Raw genomic sequence first — 10,835 nt, 5'->3', positions numbered from 1 at the left:
CTAGCACATTGTCAAGGGAGAAACTAACATCTCCTGATTTACACAACTACTGTAGTCATAGAAAGAACATTAATCTGCAGGACTACAGCCTCTTTGTGCACAAATTTGAATCTCTTGTCGTAGCCTAGTATTTTTGTTAGGGTTGACACTCAATCGACATGAATGATCGATTCATGTCTTCTTTCTATCCAACATTTTGGATTTATTTAGTTGACATGCCATGTGGTTGTGGGAACTGCACTCCCCATCTGCAACACCGGCCCTACAAACTTTTTATCACAATCAAATGAGTTGGTGGTTTGGTGACAAGCGTCCTCACTTTGTCTTTTATTTATTAAGAACAGATTGATTTTTTTTTTTTTCTGCTAATTCAATTCAACGGTCAATAAAGGCCAGATCCACTAGGCTGCATATAGGGACCACTAGGGTGCCAAACAAGGGATTTATGAGGGGCCAGCAAAGGAGGTCCATTGGATCACACTTATTTTCAAATTATAATTACTACTGTTATTTTTACAATAAAGTAACTAGGGACTTTCCTTGGACTTACTCGAGAGCTCAAGTGCGTAGCTCATCCCCAATAGACTTTTGTTATGAAAATACAATATTTTTCATAGAAAACAAATGTATCTTGACATGACTCATGAAGTGTTATATTCTTAGGAAAATGTTTCTTGTGAGGAAGTGTGGTTCTTCCGTGGGTGCATGGAACAATAGGAGTGCGTGAGGAACCATCAACTTGGGAGCCATTTTGTATTCCATTGGGGAGGGGGCACATTCCCCACAGAAACCATTTCCCCTGTGCTCTTTTTCACCATGATGTTCTAGAATTTATATTGATGGGCCTTAATGTCTTTGTAGATTCCAATCTGATGACATAAAGGCAAGCCCTTCCTCTCATGAGATAGAAATGTCACCTAATTTTGAGTATGGATCAGTCTATAGAGTCCATGCTTGCAAGAATCAATCTAGATTTAATAGTGTATATATATATATATATATATGGATAAGTATTTTCTGTCCTCTTGCACTCAAACACAAGGTGTGCATTCCCAAGAGGGGCACAATGGTCATTGCACAACTCCTGTGCCTGTGGCACAGGGGTTGCTCTTGGATAGAATATTATCCTTATATATACAACATGCATGTGCAAATGCATGTGTGGTCTTCCATAGAGAGAGAGAGAGAGAGAGAGAGAGAGAGATGATGACTATTGATAGTTTAAATAAAAATTGATACAAGTAAGGGCAGGCCAATATGAAAAACATGAAAATAGATAAACATTAAAGAATATATGAATATTTGAATATAAATATCATCTTGATATAGATCCAAAATTGGCCTAACTAAGTCATATAGTCACAAGTTTATTGTATTAAGGAAGGTAAGGATGGATATTTCAAATTAATCTTGTAACTATTATATAATCAACTAAGTGTATTAACATGCAGAGTTTGTTTAGTTTACATGGCTCTTTGCAAGCTCACCTCTTCTCAAAAATCAACTTGAAAGAAAACAATAATCGAATAAACTATCTACAAATATCATAGTCAAAGGCTGAAGTCCTCTTGTAATTTCTTCATATTTCACTAAAACGGAATGAATCCGTTCTAGTGATTATCAATACGAAGCATTCAGACTTGGATCGGTGACTACCATTGCCAATCTAAAACACCAATTCATCAATCTGCTTCCTAATCTTTGAAACCATGACCATTGGTCAATTGCAACTTGCAACATGCAAGTATTACATTAGAAAAGGAAAAACAAATGTTAGTCTAAAGCATCCAAACCTTGTAAGCAGATAATTTCAAGGAATCTTAAAGGGAAATTTGAAAAAAAAACTAAAATCTAAAAAGATATTTGTAAACCTAGGGGGAAGGGATTATTCCATTTGTTTGGCTGCTAGCAGGGGGTTGCAGTCAACCTAGGTAGCACCCAAAATTTTTTCAGGTTTTATACTAAACACAGTTGGAACATCCTTGTCAATCCCACGATGATTAAGGGATGAACAAAAACTTGGAACCAACACAAATATAGCAATGCAGAGGTCTAGAAACTCACCAGTTATTTGTAGACTTCCCAAAAATCTGGATGACAATGGACAAGTTGGATCCTTCACCCGAGCCCCTGATCACAAATTGAACAAATCACAGGTGCTACTGCTAATATATATATATATATATACTAGTAAGAAATACACGTGCAAATGCACGTGGGAACAAAAATGAGTAATATTAATTCAAAGTTTCATTTGTTCTCTTATGTTGAGAGAGAGAGAGAGAGAGAGAGAGAGAGAGTCGTGAAAATGCATGTGAGAACATAAATGAGTAATTTTAAATCAAAGTTTCATTTGTTGGGACAACAGTTCAAATTAGACCGAGTCAGGGCACATGTGTAACAAAAATAGCACATAGACACTTTATAGTGCCAAACTCAAATTCAAAGATGATCCTTGCCAAGAGATGAACCTATACGATAATTTAATAATGTAAACAATATAGCTGAATAGGAACCATATCCACGTTAATAGAATTTGCAAAAATAAAGTGAATGAAGTTTGGTGCATGATCCATGAAATCTGAAAATATTTTAAAGACAAAGGCAGAGTATATCTAATTTGAAAAGAGGCATATTCAATACAATGGTATTGCGAAAGGTCTGTATATTTGAACTTACATGACAATCCATATAGCTCCAACGAAAGGGGCAGCACCCCACAGCAACCCACATACAAGGCCTATAACTTGCCTAATTCAATGCAAAGCATCGCCCAATTGATCCTGCAGAAAAGAATCATGGACATTTACTAACATAAGAACATTTTGGCAGCAACCAATGACACTGCAAAATTTAGAGATGATCCTACAATAAGTTTGAAGATGTAGGATTGATGATTGTTAATAAAAATCATGTTCTAGGTTATAAAAATAGGAAACCTATAATGAATTTATGGGAATACCGAACATTTGATATTAAAGAATTTGTTCAATTATAATAATGCACTAACATGAACAAAATTGAAAACCTGGGAAGCATCTATTACACAGATTGGGCAAAGAATATAAAAGTCTTAAAGATACAAACTCAAGCTGTAAGATTGAAGAAAAAGGAAAAAGTTACACTTGACTTTACCAAAAAGGCAATATTGAAATATTTTCCAGTATTAAAAACTCTATAAAAAAATCATTGACTCACTAAACTCTCCTCCACAGCCCAAAATTTCCTATCGAAGTCTATATATCATAAATTGGATATGAAAGTTGCTGCCCTCTCTGTCTCTCTCTCTCTCTCTCTCTCTCTCTTTCTCTTTGTTTTGGATTTGCAGGTTACCTTATTGATTGCATTAGCTGTAGAACTTCAGGGATAAGAACTAAGTAAATAAAAAGAAGTCAAATAACATGAGGAAAGTGAAATATAGGCTAATGACAATGAAACTTTCAATTTTGAAGGAACCAAAATTGCAATCCCAAATTAATTTTTCAAAAAAAAAAAAAAAAATTTCTTCTTTCCCACTTTCAGAAATAAGAGAAGAAAGGGAGAGAAGGATAGTTGCATACTAATAAAATTACCCAAATACAAATACCTCTTCGGAAATCAGGAATTGAATTGGAAGAGATAGCATCCTTGCAGTGTTGCATTGTTGCTGTATTCATGTCTTGCTTGTGGAAACCATTTCGATTGAATAATGATGAAATACTCCAATCGCTTAGTCACAGAATTGTGCTAAACAAAGAAAACAGAGATAAGATAGAGAGAGGTAAGGAAAGCACACTCATATTAACTGTAGCCTACGGCCATCTCGACAATTCCCTTTCCCTTTGGTTGTTTTTCGGCCATGGTTGCGGCTGCTCTAATGGTTGGCAAGAGTCGTTAGAATCGGATGGGAGGATAGAGAGTTCGGTTCGAAAACGAGAAGCTTATAAAGTTATTCCGACTGAATAATCTAATTTCAAATGGAGGAAAGAAGCAATAGATGGTTGAGATATTTAGTTATAGTAATTAAATTTTAAAAGATTTACAAGATCTTTTATTTTTGGAAAAAATGGATGCATTAAAGATTTAGAGAAAGTGGAGGGTACCAAAAAAGAATAGAAACAATAAGGTATATGAAAAAAGTAATAATGAAAGATTTACAAGATCTTCTATTTTTGGGATAAATGGATGCATTAAAGATTTAGAGAAAGTGGAGGGTACCAAAAAAGAATAGAAACAATAAGGTCTATGAAAAAAGTGATAATGAAAGATTTACAAGATCTTTTATTTTTGGGAAAAATGGATGCATTAAAGATTTAGAGAAAGTGGAGGGTACCAAAAAGAATAGAAACAATAAGGAATATGAAAAAAATGATAATGAAGAATTTAAGGTATTTAAATAAATAAGAAAGATAAAATAGTCCAAGGAAAAGAGTTTCAAAAGAAGAGAGAGAGAGAGAGAGAGAGAGAAGAATCGTGAGAATTCTTTTGGTAGAAAGGGGGTTTAACCGTATGAGAGTTGGAGATTATAAGGAAACTAATTTTTTTTTTAAATATTTTTTATTGATAAAGAAGTTAAACGAAATTAGAAAAGCAATTGAGAGGAGAGAATATAGAAATATATAGATTTGTTTTAGTAAAAATAGAAAGAGATAAAATATAGCAAGATAGTGAAGAGAGAAGTAAATTAATAAAGAGAGAGAGAGAGAGAGAGAGAGAGAGAGGGGAACGTGAGTGACAAATGTGGAAAATAAATATTTTTTGGTAGAAGGAAAACAGTTTCAAAAGGAAAGTGGGAAAGTGGGAAAGTGGGAGTGAGAGAAATTAATTTTTGGTAAAAGGGGTGGGAGAGTTTGAGACTAATAAAGAAATTTATTTTTTTAGAAAATATTTAATTTAAAAAAAAAATGAACAAAGGGTACCAAAAAATATAGCAATATATAATTTTTTTTTTAGAAAGATATGGATTAAAAGAGAGGAACGTGAGAGAGAGGAGGGAGAAATTTTAGAAAGAATTTTTTTTGTATTATGAAAACTCTTCAAAATATAGATGTTAAGAAAAAAGAGACCAACTTAAGAGAACGTGTGAGAGGGGAGGAAGAAAAGGAAAGTAGGAAAAAATGAGGGAGAGATAAGGAAAGGGATGTGATAAGAATAAAGAAACTAAAATTTAGAAAATATATAAATATTAAAAATATATATAAAGGGTACCAACAATATCGAAAAAATAAAAAGAATTAACTAAAAAGATAATGAAAAATATGATGTATTTAAATAAGTAAGAGGGGTAAAAAAGTCAAAGAAAAGATTAGCCACGAAACATGAGTACATACTTTTATATAATAGTATGATATATATATATATATATATATTTATTTTTTTTTTAAACAAAAATCCATCGGAGAAAAAAAAATACACAGGAAATGTGAGGAGAAGATCTAATTTGAATTTTCTTACAATCTTCTCGCCGAGTATGATAGCTGTCTGGTAGCCTCTGGATTCTGAATCAAGCCTTATAGGGAAAACTCCTTGTCGCCCATTTAGAAAGGTATCCTGATCTTCACCCTAAATGCCAAATTCATATTCCAAATATGTTAAAACCCTCAAATAATAAGATGATCAGGTCATAATTATTCATGAAAGTGTTATTTAACATTTGATTTTAGTTGGATATTTATGATTAAATTGACTCCACTTTGCTATAATTTTCTGATCGCAGGATTTCAATGTGAACCTATATTTTGAGATAATTAGTGGCTGATCTCTTTTCTCCTAAAATTTCTCCCATGAAATCTCTCATTGTCGGAAAATAAAACAGGACTCATCTCTCTCTCTCTCCTTTTTCTCTCACTTTTCCTAAAACATCTCTCTTTCTTATCTCTCCCTCTCTCTCATATCTAGAGTAGAATATATTAATCCAATATAATCGAGATAAATCATATATATATAGAGAGAGAACCTCTCTATAAATCTTCCCCCAATTCTAATTCTAATATCTTTAAAAGATATAAAGAATTTGAGTTCTCATTAGGAGGCTTTCTCTCTCTCTAAAGCCTCCTAATGAGAACTCAAATTCTTTATATCTTTTAAAGATATTAGAATTAGAATTGGGGGAAGATTTAGTTTCCTAATAATATTGATCAGTGGAAGAGTTAAGGTATATTCTTCATCCTTCTATTAATTCCTAATAAATATGAATATATATGGTAGGGTATTTTTATCCAATATAAATGAGATAAAACGTAGAAGAGAGAGAGAGAGAGAGAGAGTCATGGAGAGAGTTGAGACGAAGAGGTGAGAAGGTTATCAAAGGAACAAAATAAAAATTAAAGATAAACAATATCGGATTTAAAAATCTATATAAAAAAATGAAAAGGATACCAACAATTTGGGAGTCATAAAAAAGAATGAACCAAGAAAAATTACCTTCCCTTTTCACTTTTCTGTTTTTATTGCTTCTCCATTACAAGAAAAATTTCTACACTTTAAAAAGTATCGTGATGACAACCTTATTCACCAGCCCCCCCCACCCCCCCACCCCACAACCCAAAAAAAAAACCTCAAGTTCCATCTATTTAAGCTCACCCCAGTTACCAGTCTACTTGTCTCACAATAGTCACTAGCTAGTACCTACTTTCTGTGGAGGTGTTAAATCTCTCTTCATGGGTTCCCTCACAGAAGCCCCTAGAACAAATCTTCCCAATTCAGGCCACCTCGCTCCTCCAGACTTCCTGTCGCTGAAAGATGTCCCAGACTCATACTCATGGCCTCAGATTGATTTCAACTCCTCTGTGGGCTTGAATGATCCACTAGTATCTGTACCTGTTGTGGATCTTACCCAGCCTAATGTTGTCAAGCTGGTGGGCCGTGCATGCCAAGAATGGGGTGCTTTCCAAGTCATTAACCATGGTATCCCCATGGGCCTAATAAAGGATACTGAGTCTGAGGCCCGACGCCTATTCTCCCTTCCAACTGAACAAAAGCACAAGGCGCTCCGTCCTCCTGATGGATCCACCGGCTATGGCCTTGCTCGTATCACAGCCTACTTCGACAAGAAGATGTGGCATGAGGGCTTCACCATGATGGGGTCCCCTGTCGAAGATGCCAGCAAGCTTTGGCCTGAAAAGTACAAAAGCTTCTGGTAATACCAAATCCCCATAGGCCCATATATCTTCAGCTTTCCTTGAGAGGGGGTGGGGGGGGGGAGAAATTTGTCCATAAAATTTAATATAAATTTACTTCATGGTTTTGATGCAGTGATGTAATGGAGGAGTACCAAAAGGAGATGAAGAAGCTAACCGGGAGGTTAAGGAGGCTGATACTTGCATCATTGGGCTTGACTACAGAAGAAGATTTAATGTTGGCTGGGCTCGGCCCATCAGGTGAATTCACTGAAGGCTGCATCACTCCTCTCCAGCTGAACTCATACCCTTCCTGCCCCAACCCAAACCGGGCCATGGGTCTAGCACCACACACAGATACATCCATATTCACCATTCTGTACCAAGGTGATATAAGTGGTCTTCAGATCTTCAGGGATGGAGTTCAATGGGTGACAGTGCCACCAGTGCCCGGAGCTTTCGTCGTCAATGCCGGTGATCTTCTCCACATTCTTTCTAATGGCAGGTACACAGCCGCAGTCCATCGAGTGCTTGTGAACCAGGCTTACAGTAGGATCTCCATTGCTTACTTCTATATTCCAACACCCAATACTCAGATCAAGCCTTTCTCCAACCTGCTTGAACAGGGCGATTTCCCTCGCTATCGTACGGTGTCGTGTGGAGAGTATATCAGCACCAAGGCCAAGAATCAGGGCAAGGCACTCTCTGTGATTAGCAATATGGAACAAATTGAGAATCATGAGAACCATTAGAACTTTGAAGAGAGCAAAGGGTGGGAGGGTGGGGGGGGGGAAGGCAGGGGGAGTTGAGTCAATGAAGAGTTTGTTTAATGGATATTATAACTATGGAATCAACTCTTAAACTTATGGTCCAAATTAAACAATATATTTCATAATTGTTGTTTTGGACTGATTTAATATTCCAAAACCCAAAAGGGACAGATGAAAAGACATTCATCCTCCCATGATCAATGTTCAAAATGTTCAATATTCAATGTAAGGCAAGAGTTGAAACCCTTAAAATAATAACAATGCAGATTAGACCAGTTGTGAGCAAGTGAACCCCATTTTTACCTTTACTTAAACATCTCCAATCAAATCATGGATCAAGCCCAATTTCTGGACCACCTATGGATCACATTAATATTTTTTTCTCCCAAAAATAACAACATAGTGACATAGCAAAAGAGGTTTAGGTTTACCAAAAGAAAAACTATTGGGTCCCCTCATGGACCTAGCTAGTAAGCCACCAACTTAATGAGGGGAAGATGCATATAAGGGCAGGTCACGTAATATGCCAAATCATTCTATTTCTTGTCTTACATGCCCGTAGATGCCTTTTTTCGTCATGTGATAGGTTAGATGACCGATCTAGGTTCCTGCTGGTAAACCCATCATTAGTATCAGAAATATGAAAAAGAGAAAGGTTCATTTTATATGGGTATTGCTTGGTGTAATCATGGTCAAGGATTAAAATATCAGTATCGATTGCTGTATTGATCGATCAAAATTAAGATATGTATTGGAGCTAGGGTATTGTATCATATCGTATCGGAGATATATACATAAATGGATAGGAAACACTTTTTTTTATACACTTACATAAAAAAAAAAATAGTTAAAAAAAAGCTATATATAACATGTATTATGCATAAACACTAAATTGAAAGTATCACACTAAAAATCCAACTTTTATAGTTGCCCCCATAAATGTAAAATCCCTGTTCCCAACTTGATTTCCACTTTAATCAGAGAGAAGAAATGGTGGGCAGCAACTTTGGAACAAACCCCTATCAAAAAATTGTGTTTTTATGAAAAAATGACCGATCTTGGCCATTATATGACCGTATCGTTACGTATCATAACATAGTGCATCATATCGATACGTATCATATTGTAGCACATCATATTGATACGTATCGTACATATCAGTATGTATCGGTCGATACATATCGATACATATCGGAACATACATTTCACCTTGATTTTTTATTTTTCATAGAGTATCGGTGCATATCGTATCGTATCTTCGCATATCGGTATATATCGGTATGTATCGTAGATACATATTGATACAAAAGGATTTAAAAAATTTCATGTATCGGTAAAACCTGATATAGATATGTATCGGCCAATATTATACGATACATACCGATACTTTAAACCATGATCATGGTTGGTTAGTTGCATTGAGCTTGACATGGAAAAAGAATCTCTCCGATTATTGTGCTGCCCAAGAATCAGGGCAAGGCACTCTCTTTGTAAAGTGTATAATTTTCTTAAGGGCAAGAGAACATTACCTCCTAGTAAAAGTACATACCAATGGATACAGGACAATGCGATCTTTTTGTATCTGTTGTCTTGGTGTAGATACACGCTAGACGGTAATGTTCTTTCTTCATTTTTTTAATAACTATAGGTATAAGCAAGGCTCTATCAAGTGAATGCAAATTGTTGTGGCGTAACGCTTTAGAAAAGGAAACTAATTTTTTCTTCACTTTGCAACAAATTTGCTCAATTTTCAATAGAGAATTATGACGATGAAGAAATATTACTTTTCACTTATCAACTAAAAATCTAAAATAGATCTAAGGTGAGATTTTATGGATGTCAATTTACAAACAAAAATGGTGGGTGGGTGCATATGTGTACCACTATGTGGAATAATAAAATGACAATTTTTATATCTAAGAAATGATTTAAATTAGCTATATGTCAAATATCGGCATACCTTTGCATGTGTCCATACACTCCCTCTTCATAGTCTTGTACACCCTCTTGAAAGTTCTTGAGTTTTCCATGCATCGTTTTGCCAATTATTCGACTTTGATTGAACTGAAACTCGGTATGTTAACACACTAGAAGGTGGGTCCTACATTGATTAAGATCACCTATCTAGAAAATTTTGGCCGTAGTGAGGTCTAGGTGGCAGATCTAGGCTACGAAATTTCTTTTTCCATTGGTTGACTGCTCCCTCATCCTATTAGTATTTTTTCTTTTTAAAATGTTTGACCTACTAAAAAGTGTTTTACAATGCTTTTTCATTTTTTATTTATAAAATATTTTATATTACTTTAATCATTTTACAATCAATTATATGGAACCAAAGGGAATCTTGGGAATTTTCTTTATAAACTATGGAAGCCGAGTTCCTCTACTAACCATTACAAACAATTTTTGGAGTAGGATTTATGAGCAGGCATGTCCATAAGATATCCATAGATGGCCCATCTATTTTTAATACATGCAAATTTGATTGGACTGAAATTTTGTAAAAATGTATACCTCAATATCTTTTGTTCATATATCATATTTCAATTTAATTGGAGTTGATCAAGTGGCAAAATAAAGCGTTCAAAAATCTAAAATTAACACAGTGTTGAGGAATGCTTAGACGACCAAGAAAGTGTATGAGAATAAAAGATATGGTATATGAATGAATTTAAGTATGAAATTTGATACGAGACCAATCCAAACCATTGACTTGATATCCAATTAATCAAAATTATTACATTACCGATTCACATGACACAACTATGACTGCGTTTGGTTGGAGGGAAATGGAGGAAAGTGAAGTGAAGTGAAACGATTTTTTTTCCCCTTTTGACTCATTTGGTTGCAACAGAAGTGAAGTAAAATTAATTTACCATAGTTGTTTGGTTAGATATAAAATTGATGTAAAATTTTAAAAAACTAATAATCCAGCCAAACTCCCAAAAAGAGAGGCGAGGGGGGGGGG

At 34.9% G+C, this 10,835-nt stretch overlaps 1 protein-coding gene and 1 long non-coding RNA gene across 2 annotated transcripts; one reads left to right on the top strand and one right to left on the bottom strand.

Moving 5' to 3' along the window:
* Window positions 1–363: 363 nt before the first annotated feature.
* LOC122090945 lies at window positions 364–3,936 on the bottom strand. Its single transcript, XR_006143772.1, has 3 exons — window positions 3,587–3,936; window positions 2,680–2,783; window positions 364–2,130 (listed from the first exon to the last, which is right to left on the bottom strand). It is a non-coding gene; the product is annotated as an uncharacterized LOC122090945 (long non-coding RNA).
* Window positions 3,937–6,601: 2,665 nt separating this feature from the next.
* On the top strand, window positions 6,602–7,858 carry LOC122091514 (gibberellin 3-beta-dioxygenase 1-like). The gene is made up of 2 exons (XM_042661512.1): window positions 6,602–7,117; window positions 7,234–7,858. Exons 1-2 carry the CDS (start codon window positions 6,639–6,641, stop codon window positions 7,847–7,849), a joined length of 1,095 nt encoding a protein of 364 aa, XP_042517446.1. The 5' UTR covers window positions 6,602–6,638; the 3' UTR covers window positions 7,850–7,858.
* The last annotated feature ends 2,977 nt before the right edge of the window (window positions 7,859–10,835 follow it).

Source organism: Macadamia integrifolia, chromosome 2 (genome assembly GCF_013358625.1).
Source record: "Macadamia integrifolia cultivar HAES 741 chromosome 2, SCU_Mint_v3, whole genome shotgun sequence".
NCBI classification, from domain to species: Eukaryota; Viridiplantae; Streptophyta; class Magnoliopsida; order Proteales; family Proteaceae; genus Macadamia; species Macadamia integrifolia.
This window is presented reverse-complemented; position numbering and strand designations above follow the sequence as displayed.